Source organism: Plectropomus leopardus, chromosome 11, assembly GCF_026936395.1.
Source record: "Plectropomus leopardus strain MGB_pleo_1.0 chromosome 11, ASM2693639v1, whole genome shotgun sequence".
NCBI classification, from domain to species: Eukaryota; Metazoa; Chordata; class Actinopteri; order Perciformes; family Serranidae; genus Plectropomus; species Plectropomus leopardus.
In genome coordinates, this window is record NC_142186.1 from 37288861 (window position 1) to 37313860 (window position 25000).

At 42.9% G+C, this 25000-nt stretch overlaps 1 protein-coding gene across 2 annotated transcripts in view; it reads right to left on the minus strand.

The window, feature by feature from the left end:
* Positions 1-1805: 1805 nt before the first annotated feature.
* The window catches only part of plekhf2 (pleckstrin homology and FYVE domain containing 2), a 34338-nt gene continuing 11143 nt past the window's right edge, over positions 1806-25000 (minus strand). The window contains exons 2-3 of one of the 2 annotated variants that reach the window (XR_015778033.1): positions 6029-8841; positions 1806-5883 (exon numbers count right to left, since the gene is read on the minus strand). Coding sequence is in view for 1 of the 2 variants with exons in the window: in XM_042489512.2 (XP_042345446.1) it covers positions 8096-8830 (735 nt within the window). In the remaining variant the exon portion in view is untranslated. Of the gene's footprint in view, positions 8842-25000 lie in introns of both variants that reach the window. The other variant, XM_042489512.2, reaches the window with a different exon arrangement.

Here is a 25000-nt window from a genome sequence, read left to right on the forward strand (position 1 = left end):
ATCCAGGTGTTTCATAGATCCAGGTGTTTCACAGATCCAGGTGTTTCACAGATCCAGGTGTTTTACAGATCCAGGTGTTTCACAGATCCAGGTGTTTTACAGATCCAGGTGTTTCACAGATCCAGGTGTTTCATAGATCCAGGTGTTTCACAGATCCAGGTGTTTCACAGATCCAGGTGTTTCACAGATCCAGGTGTTTCACAGATCCAGGTGTTTTACAGATCCTCGGTGATGATCCTACCGCGCATTACACAGATCTGCTCGGTGAAAACCTGCCGGTCTTTGCTAACGTTCGCGGTGAACAGGTGAGCTGATCGCGTGACCATCGGTTCCAAACTCCGCCGCGTGCGTCCGGCTCGTGCGTGAGCGCTCTCTGTGCTGCAGCTGCTCTCCGTCTCATGCTTCACTCGGTTTTCTCCGACAAATGTCTAAAAGTTTGGTCTCTGTTTTCCGGAAGCTTCTGTTTGTTTACCCGCCACTCAGCGTCTTCTTCTTCTTCACTTTCATTAGAGGTTGAGAACCAGCTCACGCGCGCTCCATCGCCCCCTGCTGGCCCGGAGAGAAACGGCGGGAAACGCTGCGGGAGCCTCAAACACACCCCGTCAGTGTGACCTCACACACACCTGTTCATGAGCATGAACGTGTTCATATGACATCATGTCAACACATATGAACATATATGACACGTATGATCAGAGGAGGAGTAATAACTGAGATCTTTCATTCAGCAAAGACACGGCGGCAATATCTGAAATATTTTGTTTTATTTTGCACCTTTCAGCATTTAATTTACTTTGCCTAACAGAGTTTATATTTTATTTTACACATTATGGTGTTATAATTTATTTTATCTTATTTTGCAGCAGCTTAAGTTGATACATTTATTTAATTTTTTCATGTTTCTCTCTAAAGGTGGAGCTCATTTTAACCATTTCAGTGCTGTCAGGAATTTTTTGTTTTCATTTACAAACAAGAAACTCTGAAATGAAGCGGTGTCGAAACAACAGCATTTCTCCTTCTCTCCCAAAAAACGCAAAAATAAAAATTCATGAGTAAATACAGCTGATGATGATAATAATAATAATAATTATTATTATTATTGTTGTTGTTGTTATTATTGTTATTATTATCTGGTGATTATTTCATTTTATTCTATAGACTTTTTTATTTCTCATGATGATTTTTATTTTATTATATGGACTTTTATTTATTTATTTTTCATCTTTGATATTTTTATTATATTTTACTCTACAGACTTTGAAATATTTATGTATTTCATCTCTGGTGTTTATTTTCACGTTATTTCATTTATAGGGACAAAACACATTAATTATCATTTCCCTAAATAAACCAGTGTTGCTATTTCAGCTGTAGTTCTTTGGCAACATGTTTTAAAACATGTTTTTCATAATTTTAGGCTTTTATTATTTTTCTACCGGGTGCTTACTTTATTCTACAGACTAATTTTACTATTTTATTTACTTATTTATGTATTTAGTCTCTGCTGTTTATTTTCCATCATTCTATAGAATTTTATGAATTCATTAAAAAAACCTTGACACTTAATTATTGTAATAATATGTGATAAAAAAAGGGTAACATAAATGAAAAGTATTTTTATGTATGTATGATGTATATTTTGCGTCTGTTACTGTTTTGATTTTGGATCCTTTTTGGCTGCATGTTTGGACGAAAGCTGCAATTTCAATCAAGAAGAAACTATTTTTCTGTTTGAGCAAAACCGGCTCAAACCGAACCGAGCGATTTATTTTCTGAATGAAGAAAACACCAAACAAGCGAGCGGCTTTAAGCAATACATTATTTATATATAATATATACTTAAAGATTTCTGAAGGAATTAGTATTAAACATGATATGCTGGGTTACATTCTGATTGAAGCCCTTTTTTTAGAAGCTTTTAAAAAGAATTAAACTTAAACTAAAAAAAAAACCACCAAAAAAAAAGACACCAACAGAGCGAAAACATCAAAAATCAACGAGAGCAAATGAAACAACGATTTGTCTTTCAGCCGTCGCAGCGCGTCTCCGCTCATCGTTCAGTTTCCTCCACAAACTCACGATCGGCAGCTTCGATTTCATCACACCGACATCAACGACTGCTGAGTTAACCCTTTGAAACCTGGAGCGACGGCACTTTTCTCGGCTGCTTTAAAAAAAAACATTTTCTAGTAATAAAGAAAAAGAAAAAAAGGGGGAAAGAGTTATCATAGTTACACAGTTGAAATAAGTTTACAGAATTATTATCATTTTTAAACGCCTTCCTTCGGTCAAGTCCTTAACTTTCTTCAATTTTTATTATTTGTTATTTCATTTTTCAAATGTATTTATTTTTTAACAATTTTCAGGTAATTTCTCACTTTTTTTGGTAACTTATCTCCTGCTACTTTTAGGGTAATTTCTTCTTTCGTGTCCTTCTTGTCTCCTTCATGTTATTGAAGGATTTGGAAAATTACTTTTAAAAAGCTCGAGAAAAATATCTCAAGAAGAAAGAAAAATCTAGAGAAAAATAATTGTATTTATCATAATTACATATTTAAAATTATGTTACAGTATCAAACATTTGAACCACTTCTTTAAGGTCATTTTCTTTCTGCTTTTTTTTAAAAAAAATTAAAAACTAAATTTCAAGTAATTTTCTTACAACTTTTTACTTTTTTCTTGCAAATTTTTGGGTTATTCCTTCTTTTTGGTGCTAATTGCCCTCTTCCTATAGGCACAGCCAGAGGAAAATATCATATTATATCAACTATCATAATTACATATTTAAAAATATGTTAGAGAACTAAATATATTTTTAGCAGTTTTTACCAAGTCTTGTTAGCCTTATTTTTTATAAACTTTGTTTCTTTCTACTAACATTCAGGTGATTTTCTTGACCTTTTTATTAATTTCTTGCTAACGTGTTCTTGTGTAGGAATGATAAGGAGAACTTATATTTATAATTATCAGTTATAATAATCACATATTTAAACTTATGTTACAGAATTACAGATTTTTTAAAAAACACTTTTCACCATGTCTTTATTATGTCTTTATTTACCATGTCTATATTTATTATTATTATTTATTTAACTATTTTTTTGGGGGGGGGGCTATTTATTTTTTGTCATTTCTTTGATGTTTCTGACAGTTATCAAGCCAATTCAGGTTTCAAAGGGTTAAAGAATCAGCTCACTGGGTGTAAGTGGATTATTTCAGAGCGTCTGCTGAACTCAGCGATCACACAGACGTTCATCTTTGTTTTTATCATGGGGAGTGAAAAAAGCTGCAGGTGGAGGAGGAGGAGAGGGGGAGGAGCAGGAGCAGGAGGAGCAGGAGCACAGTGAGACCTGAAACAGCATCATGTCAGAACTGATCATAACTGTACAACAGAAACAAATCAACCCAAAACAAATCTGTACAAATATACAAAAAAAAGAAAAATAAATCAACGGGATTAAAAGAAGATGAAGGCTGATCCTGAAATGTGCGTCCGAGTCTCTGAGGGTCTGACAGTTCAAACTGATCCTGGATCAGAGTCGCCGAGCCGACCGCGTCCGTCCACGGCGCACGCGAAGGACGGCGGATATTAGTGATCATCATCATCTTCAGTTCCCTCATCAAAACATGAAACCTGCCAAACTCAAAAAGAAGAAACTAAGAAAATCATCCCTTTCTGTTGTGGTGTTCGCTGTCCAACGTGAAAAAAATGAAAAATGAAAAGAGCTGCTCTCAGGTTTCGCGCTGCAGCGCACCTCTGAGGAGTTTCACAGGTCTGATCCCGGAGCCGCTCAGATTCATCCGCAGCGTCCACACGTCCACAAACGGATCCCGATCCTGATCCGAGTACCGTGAAACTTCCAACAAAGGCCCGGTCCCTTTTAAAAACCCGCTGTGCCTCCGCTCTGACAAATACAGGCCCGGCTGTTAGAGGCTGGCTCTGGTTACCATGGTTACCATGCAGCTCAGCGATAACGTTAGTTAACACCAAAGGAGACGATATTATCGGCAGCGTGAACGAGAGACGCAAAAAGAGATCAGTTTCATGTAGAAGACTATTTTTTTAAAAGCTAGGGAGAAAATCCATAATTATTATAATAATATTTTTGAAATTATTTTACAGATTTATTGTCATTTAAAGCATCCTTTTCAATTCTTTCCTTGCTTTGTATTTGATTTGTTTTATTATATCTTTTAAGGGTTTTTTGTGCAAATTTTCAGGTAATTTTGGGGGGGGGTTTGTACTTTTTTGAAGATTTCTCACTAACTTCCAGGTTCAGTATTATCTGAGTCCTGGACCTGTGAAGAACCCCGAGGACCCGGGCTAAAAAAAAAAAAAGAAGACCTGATATCAAACAAATACAATAACTTCAAACCATATCTGCTCATTTATATTTTAAAAAAAGTTTAGGCTCCCAAAATAAGATGATAAGCACATTAATTTAAAAGAGTCGCTGAGGAGACGAGAAACTCTTCAGAGGAATCACCGGGAACCTGAGGGAGCACGCCTTTCACTTCCTGGTTCAGTGCCAGATCACATGATTTAGGTCTCTCTCTCTCTCTCACACACACACACACACACTCACACACACACACACACACACACACACACACACACACACACACACACACACACACACACACACACACACACACACAGGTCAGAGGGGTGTGTTTGTTTTGTGACCTCAGAGGCGCTGACAGGAAGACGACACGCTGACTGTTTCCAAAAAGAAGAAGAAAGAAAAAAAAGTCGAGCTCATGTGGTAACAACAGAAAACACACTCGGATTATTGCGTTAATGCTTCTGTAAATCCAAAATTGAACAACATTAACCCTTTGAAACCCAGAGCCACGTCACTTTTCTTGTGCTGCTTTCAGACGCCTTTCACAAGTATTTAACCCTTTGAACTCTGAGCACATTGGTGCAAATTCTTTTTAAAACATGGACACAAAAAACAAGCAACAGGAAATGTTCCACAAACTGTGAAGAATTAGTCGATTTAGAAAAATATTTTTTGGAAAAATAGGGAAAATATCTTCATAATGATCATAATTATATATTTTAAATTATGTTACAGCAGTTTTATTTTTTAAGCACATTTTCCAGGTTTTTTTTCCATGTCTTGCTTGCCTTGTTTTTTTGTTTTTGTTTTTTTTGTTTTTTTTTAACTTTTTTTTGTTTAATCTATTTATTTGTTCTTAATTTTCAGGTAATTTTCTTGTATTTTTCTCTAATTTTTAGCCAATTTTCGGGTCACTTCTTTTGTTGCTCATTGCCTTCTTCTCATGTTTCTGAAAAAAATAAATAAAAAATGTGCTCAGGTTTCAAAGGGTTAATCGAGGAATACATTGGGATGAAAACTTTGGTTTGACACGTGAAAATACACAAAATATTTAGTTAGGTGGATGTTTAATATCTGGTAGTGATTCAATTATTTTGTAATCAAAAAGTTGAATAAAATCAGGATTTATTTCTTGGCTGCCATTTTGCTCGGGTTTAAAGGGTTAAATCACAGATTTCTCCGGTCAGTATTTCACGTGTCTCTGGTCAAACAAACCTAAAACTCTGTCACAGAAAAAGAGAAAAGTCAAATCTTTATCCAGCTTCAGTTCAGCCACAGGAATCCGTCAGAGAACTCGCTCGGCGTTTCTGCAGCTCGTCTCTCGTCCGTTTGTGCAAACTGACTCCTGGTTTTGTGCACGCCGTCGGCAGTTTAGTGATTCAGATTTCCCACCAACGTCTGCGTGCACCGGTGCTTAAAGAAATCCTGCAGCAGCTCCGCAGTGACCCTCGTTTTCCACCAAAGCTGCAGGAACTGTTGAGCTGCAGCCGCCGGCCAAACATCACAGAAAAAAATGACGTCAGTCTGCGAGTCGACTCTGAAAAACACGAGTTTCAGAATGTAAAACGCAGCGGAAACAAAAGGCGGGAAGTAGGTCAGGTTGAGGGAAACTCCAGATTACAAGTTGTTGAATTCACACAGAGGGAAAAAATAAAAAATAAAAATCCTTTCAGCAGCTCAACCTGAAACATCCGGTGTGAGACGTCGAGCGTCTTTTAGGAAAAGTTTCCAGGAAAAGCCCGAAGTGAAGTCTTCTGTCTGTCGGCTGCTCGCTGACACACACACACACACACACACACACACACACACACACACACACACACACACACACACACACACACACACACACACACACACACACACACACAGTCCCTGTGTTTTTCTTTTTTTGCAGCCTGGATTCATTCACCAAAAAAACTGAAGGCGGAGCTTCATTTTCTAAAAGGCACAGCCTGACGGCACAGGTCAAAGGTCAAGTTAGTTTTTAAACTGCAGCTGATTTATCAGAAAAAACTTTGTAGAAAATCTGTGTTAAAGAAAAAAACACAGATTTCCAAAGTAAAAGCATAAAACTACAATAAAGTCACAATTTCAAGAAAAAAGAAGAAAAAATTTAGAATTTAGAAAAAAAGCAAAAAGTTGTAATATCATGAGATTAAACTTGTAAAATTTATGAGAAAAAACTGCAATATTACAAGATTAAACCAGTAATTTGATGAGAAATCAAGTCAAAGATTAAAACCACAGAGTTATGGAGTAATATTTATAACATGTGACAAAATATCTGTAAAAGATACGACCTGATGGATAAATGGTAAAAACTAAATGATAAAATGTTGAAAATATTCGATAAAAAGGAGAAATTATGGACGAGGGATCAAACCATATTACCCAACTCTCCGCTCACAATCTGTGACTTTATTTCTCAGAAAATTACGAGTTTAATCTCATAATATTATGACCTTTTTCTCATAAATTTATGAGTTAATTTAAGAGTTTGACCTTGTACTCTTAAAACTTGATTCTTATAATATTACAATTTTTTTTCTTGAAATTACAACTTAATTCTTGTAATATTATGAATTTATTCTCTTAATCTATTGTTTCTTCTGTATCACACCTCTCTCATCGTGTTTGCAAAAATATCTACATTTTGTTATTTATAAAGGAGATTTTTCCGGCGACAAATTACAAAATCGGGCAGAAAATTGCCAAACGTGAATTAGAAAAAGGAAGAGCGCTCTCTCTGTGGAGCTCAGAGGAGAAAAAGGTCAAATATTTGCTTCCCTGCTTTAGTTTGTGGACATAAAACCAGAAAAAGAATCATAAAATTCTGAATTTATAAATCTCATAAATGTACAGTATGACGTTATTATCAGAATATTACAAAAGAAATTCATTTACAAATTTAATATTGCTATATTAAGATTTTTTGCTAGTAAATTATGTGGTTTAATCTCATTATATGATGACTTAATTCTTATAATTTACCAGTTTTTTTTCATAACATGACAATTTTTTTCTCGAAATTACGACTTAATTCTTTTAATTTTATGACTTTATTCTCAAAAATCTAAAAAAATGTCTTTAGCATGGCCCTGATCCTCTGTCCTAGTGTGTTTATAGGAATATTTACATTTTCTTATTTATAAAAAGGGATTTTTCCAGAAAAATTACAAAATCTGGCAGAAAATTGCCAAATTTGAATTGGAAAAAGAAGAAAGCTCAGAAGAGAAAAAGTTCAGAGGCCAAATATTTGCTTTTCCCTGCAGAAACGACAAATGGTCACCTGGTTTAGTTCATGGACATAAAACCAGACAAAGACTAATCTGACGTGAGGAGGAGGAGCAGGAGGAGCAGGAGGAGCAGGAGGAGCAGCAGGAGCAGCAGGAGCAGCAGGAGAAGGAGGAGAAGGAGGAGAAGGAGGAGAAGGAAGGTGTGTGTGTGGTTAGCACCGCTGCGTTCTGTAGTGACAGAGAGAAGAGACGTGACGGCGTTCTCTCAGAGTTTATTCCACGTTTGAATCGATGTTGAGGAGACTCGGCGTTGAGGAGACTCGGCGTTGAGGAGGCTCGGCGTTGAGGAGGCTCGGCGTTGAGGAGACTCGGCGTTGAGGAGGAGAAAATCAAACATCTGAATCGCTGAATAAATCCTCGCAGGCGGAGCACGGTTCCATCGTCTGGGAGGAGAAAAAAAAAAAAAGAGTCTCTTCGCCGTGGGGGGGCGGCGGATCGTCGGGAGGAGGCTCCTCAGTCACTGCTGTCGTCTTCGTCGTCATCGTCCGACAGGTTGTTGAACTTTGACCCCAGCCGGCTGATGGAGTCCGTGCGCGGCGCCAGGCCTCCTGACGTCAGCTGCACGTAGCAGAACTCGCAGACGCGAACCGGTTTGGACGACTGGCTGGGCAGGAGGTACTTCTTCTCCGAGCACGGCCCGCACACCACGTAGCCGCACTTCCTGCAGTGGTGGCGGCGGCTGACCGGCGTGAACTTGACCTTCTGGCAGCGCATGCACACCGTGGCCTCCGAGTCGGGCACCCACACGGCGGCGTGCTCGCCCGTCGGGGCCTTGCCGCTCTTCTGCAGCAGGTCGCCCACGCACTTCCCGATGTGGTTCATCCACTCGGACTTCTCGGTGGCGGTGGCGGCGTAGACGGCGAAGGACTTGGTGGGCGTCTTGATGAGCCAGCCGTTGCGCAGGTCGCCTTCGTCAGGCACGGTGTCGATGGTGACGCTCTCCAGCGGGATGATGTGCTGCTTGTTGTACTTCTTCTTCTGGATGACGATGTTGCCGTAGACCAGGATGTCGTTGAAGAGGAAGAACTGCCGCGCTTTGGGCTTCTTGCGGCAGAGTTTGGTGAGGACGCCCTCGCCGATCAGCACACGGCCGGGGATGGCCAGCGGCTGGCCCGCCGCGCCGAAGCAGCTCTCCACCACCGCGATCCGCTTGGAGTTGGCCTCGCTGTTCGCAAGCCGGTCCACCATCTTCACCTCACCTGGAGCCAAACGAGAGACGAACGCGTCAGACAAACAAAATTTACCACCGACATTCATTTAAACGTGATTATACAGCCGGACGCCTCTTTTCACGCACATTTGTTTGTTTGGGTTTGGAGAGGATGTTTTCAGAAGAAAAATCATCTAAAATTCCAACAAAAAATGGCCAAAAGTTTTTAGAGAAAGAAAACTGACCCCCCAAAAAATTTAAAAAGAAAAGAAAACTGCCAAAGTTTTTTTTTTTAATCACAAAAAAATTGAAAAGAATTTTTGTTTTGCCATTTTTATATATTTTTAGAGAAAAAATGGCCAAAAAAATTTAAAGAAAGAGAAAGTTTTTAGATATCACAAAAAATTTTAAGGGGAAGAAAAATTCGGCCAAATTTTTCAGGGTTGGGGCTGAGCCCCCGATGTTCCTCCCTGTAACTAACCGCACTTTATAGTGCAATATGTTTCATTTCACAGCGTTTTAAAGCGTGTTTTACATCATGTCAGATCAAACTAAATATGTGGTGACTTCTCTGACTTGTGGACCGTGGACTCGTGACTCGGGAGGAACCTGGACTGGCTGCACCAGCTGGGAACCAGTTTCCATGAAACTGCATGAAAGGCTTCAATAATTAACCGACATTCAGCAAAGCGGCAGGAATAGGAAAAGACTCAATTTAGACATCAAAAACATTTTTCTTTTTATGACATTCTGCTGATAAACGGTCAGTCCGAACTGAATGAGCCGTTTTTATTATTCTGCACCTGAACACGGGAACAAAACCTCCAACCACAACGCCGACAGAGGCCGAGCCGCTGCTCTCACTTACTCGCTCTGTGTCACTTCTTCTTCTACAATCACACACAAAGCCACCGTTCCTCTTTCTGTCCCTCACTGTCTCTCACTGTCCTCCAGGCTCAAGCTGTCTCTCACTGTCCTCCAGGCTCAAACTGATCTGCAAAACCTCCATAATCAGCAGGACCGTCACAGTTCAGCCACATCTTAACCCTTCAAAGAGACGTCACGTGTGCGTTGGAGGACGTGATCTTATAAAACATATCTGTGTGTTTCAGACTGAAAATAGGACACGTGACTCGCTGCATCCGTCTGTCGGTCACACTGATTAGAAAACCTTTGATCTCTGCCGTGTGTCGCTCTTTAAAGAGCCACTCGACGCTGCGTGAACTCGAGCGTGAAGCATCGTGGTGTTACTGAAGAGCTTTGAGTGAGCATCTTCCAGACAAACAGCCGCGCAGACAAACGGCTACATCACACAAAACACTCTGCAGGCTCCAGTGCACGTGAGTTTTGAGTTGTGCACGTGATTCCTCATACGTGTCCGGGGGCTCGCCTTTCTATCACGGCTCCATAACGCGCCGATGTGGCCTCGGATTGGAAATAATGACGGCTAGTTCGGCGGAAATAAAGCTGCTGATGTTTTGAACATCTGTTGCCATGGTTACTGGGATGTTATCAGAGGAGAAGTCACATGACATCGCTCAATGGAAACGCTGTCAGCTCCATGTTGAGTTTGATCACATTTACTAAATATCACTGAAGTTTTGTGCAAATCTGTGATGGAAACCCGCCTACTGAGGAGCCGTGCCAAAAGTTGAAACATATTTTAACTTTCACGCACGCCCCAAAACTGCGAGAAAAGCAGCAAGAGAGGACCGGTTCCTCTGGGCGTGTGTGTGTCCTTTATAAATTACAGTGTGTGTCTGAATGAGTCCACCTGAGGAAGAATGTAATTCAGAGAGTAAAGAGCGAGCAGCGAGCCGCTGATAACAGCCCCCCCCCCCGGCTCCTCTTACAGCAGTCACGGAGGTCAAGGTCACTGATGATGGAGATGGAAATGTGCTGGCGCTGTGCGGCGAGCCCCGAGGGTCGAGTGCAGAGCTGTGACCTCAGAGAGACGCTTGCACGATGATGCACAAACACACAACACTCAGACCCCCCCCCTTTTCACTTCTTTTCTGAGCGGCTGTTGACGCCGTTATCAGGCTTCCTCAGGTCGGCCCTGACGGAGCTGCTTGCTGTGAGGCGGCGTGGTTACCGCTGATCCGCCGCGTCAAACATAATCAGAGGGAACAGAATGTTTCTGTCTAAAAAGGCGCTGCAGTTCAGCTCCTACACAAACCGGCAGCATGTTCAGGTTGTGACGGCGGCAGATTACGGGACGCTTCGCTGCACGGACGCTCGTTTTCAAAAAGGTTCGAGGCTCGTGAAGTTCTGCACTACAAACTGCTGTGACAGAAATCTGACACGAAGAACAATGAAACAGAGCAAACAGCTGTTTTCACTGTCAGGCTGCATTATTTATTGGCCATTCAGGGCTCCCATACATTTCCAGTGATTTCTTTGAAACCCGGATCGATATTTTGTCGTGCTGCGTTCAGACGCCTTCCACCGGAGCACAAAAACATGGAAAAAGACAACGAGCAACTTGGAAAAAAACGTTGTTATTTTATAGAAATAAAATAATGAGAATTTTAAGAAGCCCTTGGGTTGGATTTGGACATTCTTTCTTGTATTACAGGTTTTCCACGACTTTGGAAAAAAGCAGATTGTTGAATTAAGGATTTATTTTGATGAATTTGGAGTTGGGTTGAGTTTCTGTGTTTTCTGAGTTTTGTTCCTGTTGAGTTTGAAAGAAAAACTTCACGTTTGACAAGAATCAGAGAACATTTATCAGTTTTGCTTCAAAACCGTTGCCAATTCTTTCAAGCAGAAAATCACTTTACTTCACTAATATGTTAACCCCACAATTACAGTCGTCTGAACTTTCATTTCCCCAAAAGTGCGTCCAACAAAGCAGCCGCCGAGTCCTCGCTGGGACTTCTGCTAACAAGCTGTTGTCTGTTGGTCGGTGGACAGCAGCCGGACAAACTCCTGAGAGAAGTCGTGTCCCTCAGAGGAAACCGGGCGGAGGCGTGATCGGACCCTCGTTTCGTCTCTGCCCTTCTCAAAGTGAACCGCAGAGGGAGAAACCGCGGTAATTAGGCGGCTGACGCGGCTGCAGCGCCGGCCGGACTCCCCAGCGACCTGCACACTGATAACCCGAGGAGACTGCGGACAGGGACACCCTGTTAGAGAGGACTCACTGTCCCAACACACACCTGACACCCAAACCAGACCATCACAGGACCCAGGAGGACAGCAAGGGCTCCGGAGAGAGACACAGAGAGGGACAGAGACAGAGACAGAGACAGAGAGACAGAGACAGAGAGACAGAGACAGAGACAGAGACAGAGACAGAGAGACAGAGACAGAGACAGAGACAGAGACAGAGACAGACAGCAGCGTGGCGGGGCTGCAGGCTCTGAAGTCGGGCTCTGTGCTCCGCTGTGACAAACGTCTCACAAAAATATCTTTCATAGCTCACTGGTTTGGCCAAAAATACACACGTTTCATTTACAGTGGGGAGAAATGATAATATCGTCGCTGGTATCGACTGCTGTAGGGATGCTAACAATTAAGAGATGATGATTGATCGATCGTTAAGAATTTAATCGAACATGTTCCATTTAATTGATGGGCGATGAAATGCTGTCAAATCATATGCAATATGCTGCTGTGAGCTTTGACTGAGGATAAAATGAATTTGGTTTTTCTTGAAATAAGTTTTTAATCGTTTGTTAATTTTACCGATTAATCGATTATGAAAGTGCTTACAATCTGCAACCCTAGAACGGAGATACCGGCTCCACAGTGAAACACTGAAACTGGCCAACATGCTGATTTCTGCTCATACCACAAATGATTTTTCTTAACTGACAAAGTGAACTTGTACAAACCACCTATCCCTGACTTAAAGTACTCTTCTTATTTTGCGTAATGCATAAATATTGTGACGTGGCGTCGGCGCCTCGTGCTGTAAAGTCAGCGTGTTGTCAGCGTTAGTATTCTGGCTGCTGCAGAGTTCACAGTTTGCTGCAGCTAACAGACGCACAAACTCATGTGACTCTACTAAAAGTCAGCGAGAGCTACGAGGATAATAATCTCTCAGGATGCATGTAACCAAAATATAATGTATAATGTATAATGTAACTTTTTATTCAGCACTACTGACAGTGTGTCTCTGCCATGATATTGTGTAATTTAATCTGAAAACAGAAGCTGGATGTGGACTTTCTACTTGGATAATTATCAACAAAAACAACACGGGCGGAAGCTCATTATCATTATGTGATATGTGTGCTGTGTGATCTCCTGAGTCTGCAGTCGGTGCATGTGGAGGAGGTACTTTGAGTGGCACGTTATTATTTTCCTTTTCTGCAGCACGTCATGCTTCAGTAAAGTTATTCCAGAGGGACGGAGGGAGAGAGTCTGCTGACATGAAGCCGTGTTAAAAGGCCAATTTGCGAGCATCAGGAAACATCTGACAGCCTCTGCAGAGATTAAACTTACAGTGTGGTTTCGGCCGAGAGGTCGAGCTACGGATCTGCATATATATATATATATATATTCGCTGGTTTCGGGGATCCAGTCTACTTTCATGTTCAGGGCGAGAAAATCATACCTGTGGTTACTGAGGATAGACCTTATGGACAGTCACTGAGTTTGCCTTCTAATAGATTTAGAATTTTTTGAAAAACTTTTTTTGTGTGTGATATTAAATCCGACCCTAAAGGGTTAATATATATGTTTGTTGTTTTTTAGAGCATAGAAGAAAAACAGAAAGCCAACAGACACAGTGCATCGTACGTAACCGTGGCCACAGTCAAACTGATAAGTGCAAAAAGAACAAATAGTTAATGTGTACAGAAATCACACGCAGGAACAGAGTCCAGCTTCACACTCGGCAAAGTAACGTCTCTGTCATCGCTTCTCCAGACAGAACAGACACTTTTCCGGCAGAGGATGACGAGCTCGTCGCTCCGAGGATATCTATGAGCTAGGGACGATAACTAATCGATGATCGATTCATCAGTTGTTAAGAATTTAATTTAATTTAGGCTATGAAATGCTGTCAAAATGTTGCTGTGAGCTTTGATTTTGGATAAAACAAATTTGGTATTGTTTGAAATAATGATCACAGTTTTCATGTTTTTTTTTTTCAAATAACGATAAATGCACACACACCTTCCTAATCATTATTCCACATACGAATCAATCAATAAAGCTGATAATAAAGCTAAAGAGAAAAACAGAACTGTTCCCAGCTGACAGCGGCACCAGTTTCCGCTGTTTTTACTGCTCGCTGTGATCGTGTTTAATGATCACACGCACGTGTCGAATCATGAAGACATGATGAAATATACATGCCAAAGATGTAATCTCCGAGGCCCGCCCCAGTTTTCCGTCATTCCAGTTCTTGAGATAACTGCTTCGGGAAATGAAATCATTATCTTAAGACGAGGAGTTAAATGATGTGCGATCTCTGAGGGAGTCCGAATGCAGAAAATGAGTCTCTGCCTCATTACTGCACTTCTCCATGAAGGAGGACATCCGGCTCTTCAGCTGCTGAAAGCTCCGAAATGTTCCGCGGATCGAGTCTAACTGTCTGTCTGCTGTTTGCTGCTGAGCGCACGCTGGGGCTGTTTTTAAACTTCATCAGTGAAGACGACGCTACGAGAGCGCCGAGAGCGCAACTCAACTGTGAAGTTTTGGCTGAAAAAAACAAGCCGAAACTCACTAAAGCTTCAAAGAGCCTAGAGGAGCCGCACACTGAGCCGATATCAGCGTCCCCGGCTCAATATCGGACCAAACGTCTCTGCTCCCGAAAACACCATGATGTCACAGTGAGTTGACCTCTGATCTTTGTGGATCTAAAAACGTCCTCACTTCATTATTGGTGTGAAATGTTGTCACGTTTTGTGAGGCCACAGTGATGTCTGACCACCAAAATGTGATCTGCTGAAATCTGCTGACTTAACTCTGAGCGAGGTGATCAGATTTAAGGCCGAAGTCCGGCATTTCCAGGATTTCCAGGTATGCTTCAGTGTGGCAGGTGGTGGAGTAATTAGCGTTCAGGTAAAATTCCTCACTGAGCTGTTCCCCGTCAAAGAGGCCGGCGGCAGAGGAAAACCTCACAGCCAGAAACTTCAAATGTTTACATCTGAGCGGAGAGCGAGGAGGAGAGCGAGGAGGAGAGCGAGGAGGAGAGCGAGGAGGAGAGCGAGGAGGAGAGCGAGGAGGAGAGCGAGGCGAGGCGAGGCGAGGCGAGGAGGAGGCGAGGAGGAGGCGAGGCGTGGGGCGAGGCGAGGAGGCGAGAGGAGGCGAGGAGGAGGCGGGGCGAGGCGAGGAGGAGGCGAGGAGGCGAGGAGGCGGGGCGAGGCGAGGCAGGCGGGAGGAGGCGAGGAGGAGGCGAGGGCAGGCGAGGAGGAGGCGAGGAGGCGAGCGAGGCGGGGCAGGCGAGGAGAGGCGAGAGGAGGCGAGGCGTGGGGCGAGGAGGAGGCGGGCGTGGGGCGAGGAGCGAGGCGAGGCGAGGAAGGCGTAAGCGAGGAGAGAAGCGAGGAGGAGGAGCGAGGCGGAAGCGAGAGGAAAGCGGGCGTAAGGCGAGGAGGAGGCGGCGTAAGCGAGAGGAGAGCGAGGAGGAGAGCGAGGAGGAGAGCGAGGGAGCGAAGCGGGCGTAAGCGAGGAGGCGAGGCGAAGCGGCGTAAGCGAAGCGAGGAGGAGGCGAAAGCGTAAGCGAGGAAGGAAGCGGCGTGAAAGCGAAGGCGAGCATAAGCGAGGAAGCGAGGAGGAGATCGAGGCGGAGAGCGAGGCATAAGCCGGCGAGGAGTGAGGAGGCGAGCGTAAGCGAGGAGGAAAGCGAGGCGAGGCGGAGCGTAAGCGAGGAAGGCGAGCGTAAGCGGCGTAAGCGAGCATAAGCGAGGAGAAGCGAGCATAAGCGAGAGGAGGCGAGGAGGAGAGCGAGGAGGAGAGCGAGGCATAGAGCGAGGAGGAGAGTGAGGAGGAGAGCGAGCGTAAGCGAGAGAGAGCGAGGGCGAGGCGGCGTAAGCGAGGCAGGCGGCGTGAAGCGAGGCGGGCAGGCGAGGAAGGCGAGTGTAGTCACGAGGAGAAGCGAGGAGAAGCGAGAAAGCGGGAGGAAACAGGAGGAAGCGAGGAGGAAAGCGAGGCGTAAGCGAGGAAAGCGAGCGTAAGCGAGGAGGAAACAAGCGTAAGCGAGGAGGAAAGCGGCGTAAGCGGCGTAAGCGAGAGAAACAAGCGTAAGCGAGAGAAGCGAGGAGGAAGCGGCGTAAGCGAAAGCGAGCGGCGAGCGAAGCGAGCGGCGTCGCGAGAGGAAGGCGAGTGTAGTGCGAAGAAGCGAGAAAAGCGGCGTAAGCGAGAAGCGAAGGCGGCGTAAGCGAGAGAAGCGGCGTAAGCGAGAAAGCGGCGTAAGCGAGGAAGCGGCGTAAGCGAGAAAGCGGCGTAAGCGGCGTAAGCGGCGTAAACAAGCGTAAGCGAGAAGCGAAGCGAGAGAAAGCGAAGGAAAGCGAGCGTAAGCGAGCGAAGCGGCGTAAGCGAGGCGAGCGTCGCGAGGAAGGCGAGTGTAATCTGAGGAAAGCGAGAAAAGCGGCGTAAGCGAGGAAGAAGCGAGAGGAAAGCGAGGAAAGCAGCGTAAGCGAAGGAAAGCGGCGTAAGCGAGGAAAGCGAGTGTAGTCGAGAGGAAAGCGAGAAGCGAAGCGAGAAAAAGCGGCGTAAGCGAGAAGCGAGAGAAGCGGCGTAAGCGAGGAAGGAGGCGTAAGCGAAAGCGAAGCGGCGTAAGCGAGGAGAAGCGGCGTAAGCAGCGTAAGCGGCGTAAGCGGCGTAAGCGAAGCGGCGTAAGCGGCGTAAAACAAAGCGTAAGCGAAGGCGAGAAAGCGAGGAGGAAAGCGGCGTAAGCGAGCGAAGCGAGCGGCGTAAGCGAAGGCGAGGCGAGCGTAGAGCGAGGAGGAGAGCGAGGAGGAGAGCGAGGAGGAGAGCGAGGAGGAGAGCGAGGCGTAGAGCGAGGAGGAGAGCGAGGCGTAGAGCGAGGAGGAGAGCGAGGCCTTCCTGTGTGTGTGTCCGCTGGTGGCGCTCAGCTGCAGCGTGTGGTCTGAATGCTGATGCCGTCCAGGCCTCTGAACCTCAGCTGCAGGACCAGCATCGGCTCCACATGAGCCCCGTGATTCATTCATCAGGAGAGCTGTCCTCCCTGCACTTACAGGCCCCGGTCCCTCTCTGCCACCACAGTCACATTAGAGACACAAAACAGTGGAGGGACATATGGCACTTTGTCCTCTTCCACCGGTGGACACAGATTTCAGACAGCAGCAGGTGGAGGACAGCACAGCAGAGTTTCTGTTGTCCTTTAGAGCAGTGATACTCAAATCTGGCCCCTGACAGGGCCCCTGGTGGCCCCCCAACCATTTTCTAATTGACACTAAAAATAAAGTGACTGACTCTGTGAATAGTTTTTGTCCTTTTAGTCTCCATAAGGTGTCAGAGACATAAAACTGCATCAAAATAGAGCTTGTTGATCAAACAAAGAGCCAGAGGAGGATCCCCCACACCCCCGACAGAGGACACAGCTGAGACACTGATGTCCTAAAACACTAGAAATGTCCTAAAACCCCTGAAACATCCTGAATTCCAAGAAGTGTCAAGACAAAATCCAACAAACATCATGAAACCTACAATCCCAAATATGTCCTAAAATCTAAAAAAAATCCTGGAAACATCCTAATATCATAGAAATGTCCTAAAATCCCAGCAACGTCCTAAAATGCTATAAACTGCTAAAATCCTAGAAATGTCACAAAATTCCAACAAACATCATGAAAACAAAGTCTCGTCCTAAAATCATATTAACGTCCTACAATTCAAGAAATGTCCTAAAATCCTGGAATTATCACAAAATCCTCAAACTTTCCTAAAATCATAAAAATATCCTTAAATACGAGAAATGTCATAAAATCCCCCAAAATCCTAAAAATGTCCAAAAATCAGAGAAATGTCCTTAAATCCTAGAACCGTCCTGAAATCTTCAAAATGTCCTAAAATCCAAGAGATGTTCTAAAATCACAGAAATGGCTGCTGCGACTGACCCTGGTCTTGACATTTTGCAAAAGTGTCCCCAAAGCAAAGCCAGCTGCGTGTCCCTGCTTTAGAGGACGGGACAGACATCACAAACCTGACCCGGTCCAGAAGGAAAGGCGCCTTTATGACTCTGTTCCAACCAGTTTTGTGAAAGTGAAACTTTATTTCTTAAGGTAACCAGAAACACAGACAGCGGGTCAAATGTCCAAATGTCCTCCCAACAGATGCAGTATATCTGCAGGTTCCGATAAACTTTTAAAATGTCCTGAATTGGTCTGACAGCTGGTATTGGAGATGTCAGCGGTGCCGCCGCCTCGTTAGGCGTGACGGGGTCACGGTACGAAACACTGACAGACCCTCAGCTCTGAGTCTGTCAGGAAGGTTGATCCCAGAGTTCACGAACGATTCTGTCATTTTGGAGTCCGACTCGCCTCGGCTTATGAAAACATGCAGGTACGAGCACGATGCGCTCCACCGGAAATATTCACCAACACGTCAGGACTCCGGCAGCCGCAGAGACCACATCCGGACCACAACAGCAACTGTGACGGGTGAACCGTCTGCTCCTTTTCTCCTCATCTATTTACTTCTTACTTTCTATAAAAATCACCAAAAAAAGAAAAAAAGACACTTTCTTAAAAAAGGGATGTTCGATGTGTTCAAGGACTGTCTGAAAATGTGAAAATACAACAATAAATTAAGTTTTTACAGTTTCTCTATTTGCTTGAAGGGATGTTGGACTTTTGTATCTGGACTCTGAATTCAAACTACGGTTCTCTGGATTTCACTGACTGGTTGTAAATCAGTGATGACTGAAAGAGGATTATTATTTGGGTTAACCCTTTAGGGCCCACGAGCCCCGAGGGTTAAAAGAGGTCAGCTGACAGGTTTGTGTTTTCTGTCTATCAGTTTGTGAAGAGCAGAAGTCTCATCATCGATCAGTGCAGAGGAGCCGGCCGAGTTCGATTCCTGACGCTCTGCAGCAGGTTTGAGAGCACAGAGACACAGAGACAGAGACAGGGACAGGGAGACACAGAGACAGAGACACAGAGACAGGGAGACACAGAGACAGGGAGACACAGAGACAGGGAGACACAGAGACAGAGCAGCACAAAGCAGCACAGAGACAGAGCAGCAGAGCAACACAGAGACAGAGACACAGAGACAGAGCAGCAGAGCAACACAGAGACACAGAGACAGAGCAGCAGAGCACCACAGAGACACAGAGACAGACACAGAGACAGAGACACAGAGACAGACACAGAGACAGACACAGAGACAGACACAGAGACAGAGCAGCAGAGCAACACAGAGACACAGAGACACAGAGACAGACACAGAGACAGAGCAGCAGAGCAACACAGACACAGAGACAGACACAGAGACAGAGCAGCAGAGCAACACAGAGACACAGAGACAGAGACAGGGAGACAGAGACAGAGAGACAGAGAGACACAGAGACAGAGACGGAGACACGGAGACAGGGAGACAGGGAGACACAGAGACAGAGACAGAGAGACACAGAGACAGAGAGACAGGGAGACACAGAGACACAGAGACAGGGAGACAGGGAGGCAGGGAGACACAGAGACAGACAGAGTAGCACAAAGCAGCACAGAGACACAGAGACAGAGACACAGAGACAGAGACACAGAGACAGAGCAGCAGAGCGGCACAGAGACACAGAGACAGAGACACAGACACAGACACAGACACAGAGACAGAGCAGCAGAGACAGACACAGAGACACAGAGACAGAGACACAGAGACACAGAGACAGAGACACAGAGACAGAGCAGCAGAGCGGCACAGAGACACAGAGACAGAGACACAGACACAGACACAGACACAGACACAGACACAGACACAGAGACAGAGCAGCAGAGACAGACACAGAGACACAGAGACAGACACAGAGACAGAGACACAGAGACACAGAGACAGAGACACAGAGACAGACACAGAGACACAGAGACAGACACAGAGACAAAGCAGCAGAGCGGCACAGAGACACAGAGACAGAGACACAGAGACAGAGACAGAGACAGAGAGAGAGACAGAGACACAGAGACAGACACAGAGACAGAGCAGCAGAGACAGACACAGAGACAGAGCAGCAGAGACAGACACAGAGACAGAGCAGCAGAGCGACACAGAGCGACTCTGCCTCCACAGCGTCTGGCCTCACATCACCCCGCAGGATAAATGGCCGTCCTTGTTGTTTTCAGAGAGACGCTCTTTCTCTCTTCAGCCCGTCTTTGTCATCGTCACCCTCTCCCTCCGGCCTCTGACTCATCGCCTGCCTTTCTCCCAGATGTCAAACCACAGCAGCTGAAACCGCTGCGTCCTCTTGTCCTTTCGTGGTGGCTGTTCATAAGTGCCCTTTCACTAAAATCTCAGACATATTTCCTGGAAACCCAAAGAAACTTAAAAGTTCATGGAGGATATTGACAATAAGTCATTTTTGTGTGTTTTTTAATCTAAAACCTGGCATTTAAAGGGTTAAAATTCTAAAATTAGCAAAGATTTGATCTTGATGATTAGGATTGATGTTGGTTAAAAAACTTAAGTCAGTGAAAGCAGAAAATCATATCAGTGTATACATTTTTATAGCCCGACTGAGAAGTGCATTTAGAGTGCAGAGTGGTGTGAGTATTTGACACAGCACAGAAAATAATAATGTTGCCGCTAATCCCTGACATGACCCAGACTGTGCTAATAATAATAACATTAAGAAAATCAACTTTGCATGTAGTATATTGATAATAATTAAATTTTTGTGTTTCTTTGTTTTTCATCTAAAACGAGGGGTTAAAAGAGTTAACAGAATTCGAATGAACCTAAACACCCAACATGGGCAGGATTATGTCCGTTAGACGTTCTGAATGTCGGTTTCAATTATTTTTCGATGAATTGTCCAGCACTACTCCTTAAAAAATGATGTTCTCATTCTTACATTTATGAGAACTTGGCCGCGGGTCCGGACAGGACCAGGTTTTGGTGGTGCCTGGCTTACAGGTACATGTGATCAATCAGTAATATGTATATATATGCGCTGGAGCGGCTGTCGGACATGTAAAATCATAATGAAAAAATCACCTTCTTATCATCATAATCTGATTCAGCTTTCATTAAAGCCATTATTTCCCTGTTCATGATCGTTTGATCCTCTCCTGTCCTGTGCAGTGATTAGAAAAGTCTCTTTAAGTGTGAGAGCTGAAAAGGGCTGCAGGTGACAGGTGAGACCCTGAAAGCTGAGCGTTGGCCATAAACTGGTTTTCCCAGATTTGCTGCTCTGGAGTGAAAGAGGAATAAAGGTGTATTACTCCTCTGTGAGGGACTGACTTTCATGAAGAAGTAGTCCACACTTTGTCCTTACTTCTGGATATTCACTCTCAGTCTGACTGAGATGAAACCGTCCTTGCTGACGGAGATCCTCCTCTGAGCAGCTTTCACCGACCCGTGGTCGACCTGAGCGCGGCGCCCTGCTGCGACGTGTCAACAACATCCGCCTCGGTGTGTGAGCGAACGCTGATAAAAGGATCGGAGCCTAATCTGCTGAGAGAGGTGAGGCGGTGTAAACTGAGCCCACAGACACCTGCTCTCTCACCTGCAGCAGGATTCAAAGACCAGATTACCACAGCGTTACACAACACAGAGCGCGCTCACATACAGGATCTGCGTCAGGATCTCAGCACTCCGCAGTCCCACACAGACAGGGACCACAAAACCTCCTCACGACTGCTCAGGGACACAAAATATCTATTTATTTCTCTACTTGCCGGGTGTTTTTTTCAATTAAATCTCTACTTCATTTCCACACAATTTCAACATCCCACATGAGGTGTTCAGGGACCGTCTGTAATGTGAAAACCCAACAATAATTTCTGTTTTTACACTTTCTGACTGTGATAAATGATGTCACTTTGGCGATTTTCCAAGAACAGACACTTTTTTTAAAATTAAGAAAAAAAATTACTCAAGCCCCCCCACTCGCAAAAATTGCCAAGAAATTTTAAAAAAGGACAGAAAAGAAATTGCCAAAGATTTTTAAAGAAAGTATGCCTTTAAAAAGACAAAAACATCTCAAATTTTAACTTTTTAGAATAATCACCAAAAACAAATGACTCTCAATATTTTTGAGTTTTCTATAAAAATACATATAATATAAAATATATACTATAAAATACATCTTTAAAAAGGAAAAAAGAAAATTGCCAAAGGTTTTTTAAGAAAACAATAAATCTCTTTTTTATGTTGTATATTTATTTTATCTGTATTCATCACCTAAAATGAAACAAACAAATAAATCTCAAAATATTTCATAATATATTTCTATAAAAATCACATAAAAAATCCAGGAAAGAAAAATTGCCGACATGCCTTCCAAAACCGCAGGCCAAAAGGTTTGGAAGGCATATTTTCTATAAAAATCACCAAAAATGTCATTTCGTTTATTGAACACGACACATTTCCAGGATTTTTTTCCAAAGCTTTCTATGATTTTTCCTTGTTCCACATCTTTTCCAGGCCTGAAAAATGCGATCGTGACATTAAATGACTTTTCCAGGTTTTCCCTGACTGTACTGCGTGTTGATTACAGCTGAGTGGTTAATCTGTCGGTGCACTTTGGTCCGTCAGAAAAGATAACAGCGGCTCTTATCATCGTCCTCCACTTTCAGACTGACTTTTATCAACAGTGGCTCTGAGAACGTCAGAGCAACAGAAACACAAAAAAACTCTCCAAAATGTCCGAAACTCAACAAGAAGAAAAGGAGCGCTCAGATCTTTGATTCAAGTCAACAAGTAATATCACAGTGTGATATCAGTACTATATAGTGTGATACTACTACTACTATATGTATATATTTATACATATATTTATGTGGAGATTTAGTTCTTGTTTCTTTTAAAGGTTTTGGCATTTTTTCTCCTTTTTACAAATTAAAAAAAGTCACATATATAGCAACACTTGTTTGTAAATTTTTGGTGATTCTTATACATTTCTTCAAAATTGGAGAATTGTTTTACATTAATTTAAAAGCATGTTTTTATTAAAAAGTTGTTTTTACTCCTTTTTAAATTCCTTATTGTGATACAAGTAAAATTAGTCCTGCATTCAAAATTTGAGTAAAAGTACAACAACAGTATTTTTAGTTTACTTTCTTTCTTTAACTTCCTGATAACCGTAATTCTGTGTTTTAGTAGTTAACAGTATTTTAAAGGTCATTTCAGTGATTTTCTGTTGTTTCTGTCGGTGACCCTTTTTTTTGTTTTTTAAAGACATCCCTGCCTGTAATATTTGCTGTTTCATCTCCTGCTGGTTTACGGAGAGTTTCCCTCTTCCTCTGTTCATCAGAAAAAAAAACGAAAACACATCACTTCCTGTGCAGCAAGACCGGAGGAACTGTGCAAGACGGAGAGTGTTTACATCTCGGAGAACTTTTCTCCCGAGGATCGACTTCCTGATGAGACAGACTCACAGAAACTCTGACGGACGAAGAAACAGACGCCTGTGATCCCACCGCCATGCAAAAACGAAAATCTTTAATCGCTCAACAAAGAAAATCATCCGCTTTACTGCGTCTGAAATGTGAGAATTTGATGTTTATGACGACACAGTGAATATGTTGGACCAAAACTTAAGACCAACCTTTACTGACAAGCTTTTAACTCAACTCTGTTTTATTGATTTATATTTTATCTTATTCTACTTTACTTTCAGGATGATCTTTTATAGTGTATCTTTCTGATCTAATCATATTTTTACTGTTTAATCTTTAAGTGTTTTACTATCTTATTTTAGCATATTTCACTGAGTTATCTTTTATTATTTTATTTTATTTCATTTCAATGTATTTTAACATTTTAACCTTAGCTCCAGTGTTTCCTCAGTGATGAAACGATCATCAGCACTGTCCATCGATCAGACACCATTAACCAGGTCAGGTCAATAAATTGATATTTTATTGGTATTGTGACGTGAGTTTAGAGATCACCTTTGTATTTGGATATTCTGAAGTGTTGTTTTTTCCTGTTTTTTAAGGCTGAATTAAAGTGGTGTCATTTTCTGAACTTACCAGAATGTATTAGTCATAATATCCACATTACTGATGATTATTTATCCAAAATTTTCATTGCAGTTTTGATTGAGAAATGGCATAAATGAATACTGTGGGTGTCTATATATAATAATAAATTGTCGCTAAAACACTCACAAAATGTTTTTAACATGCTGCTAAACCAGAAGTGTGATTTCTTTGTCTATTTGTTCTTTTATTGATCGATATTATTTTGATCAGGATTGTTCCTCCCTCTGACTCGTGAATCTTCTGCTGTTTGACAAAAGGTTTTCAGATTCTGATTACACATATCGATTAAACTAAGGTTGCAGATCATGAGCACTTTTCCTAACTGATCATTGGTTACATTCATAATCAATCAATGGATAAATCGATTATTTGAAAAACATAAAACTTTGCTGATTAAGAAACAATGACAAATGTGATTTTTCCTCAGTCAAAGCTGCATATTCCATAGACACTGACAGCACTGTATTAATGAAATTTGATCGAATAATCAATTAAATTTCACCTGTTTGATTAAATTCTTAATGACCAATTAACTGAGAGCTGATTAATTGTAATTGGTACAATTACACAACAACACAATAAACCTTCTAGTGTCTTCAACTTTCAATCAGAAGCAGAAATTAGCCTTTTAACTTGAAAAAAATTGACTTTTTTGGAACAATAATTGGGGATATCAACTGATATGTTCATTTTTATCACAATAACATTTCTAGCTCTATTTCCCAGTCCGTCTAAAAACATTTTACAGCCATTTTTAAGTCCTATACTAATAAGATTTTGGAAAAAGTATCATTTAAACATACATTTGAAAAGGCTGGGAGGTCGCTCATCTCCTGGAAAATAAGAAACTTTGCTCACTTTGCTGTTATTTCTTTTATCTGTGGTGTTAAAAAGCTGCTGATAACTTTCCGGACACATGACCTGAGACCACGTAGTTTTTCCCCCTCACACCGTCCTGTTCCCAAACCCTCCAGGAGCTGTTCCCAGACTTTCCCAGGCCGTCCCTCTTGTACTCAGGAGGAGTGAAAACTATTTTCTCAGCTCATCGCAGCTGCGTCCAAACACACGAACGCTCTGAGGAGCTCTCAGAGG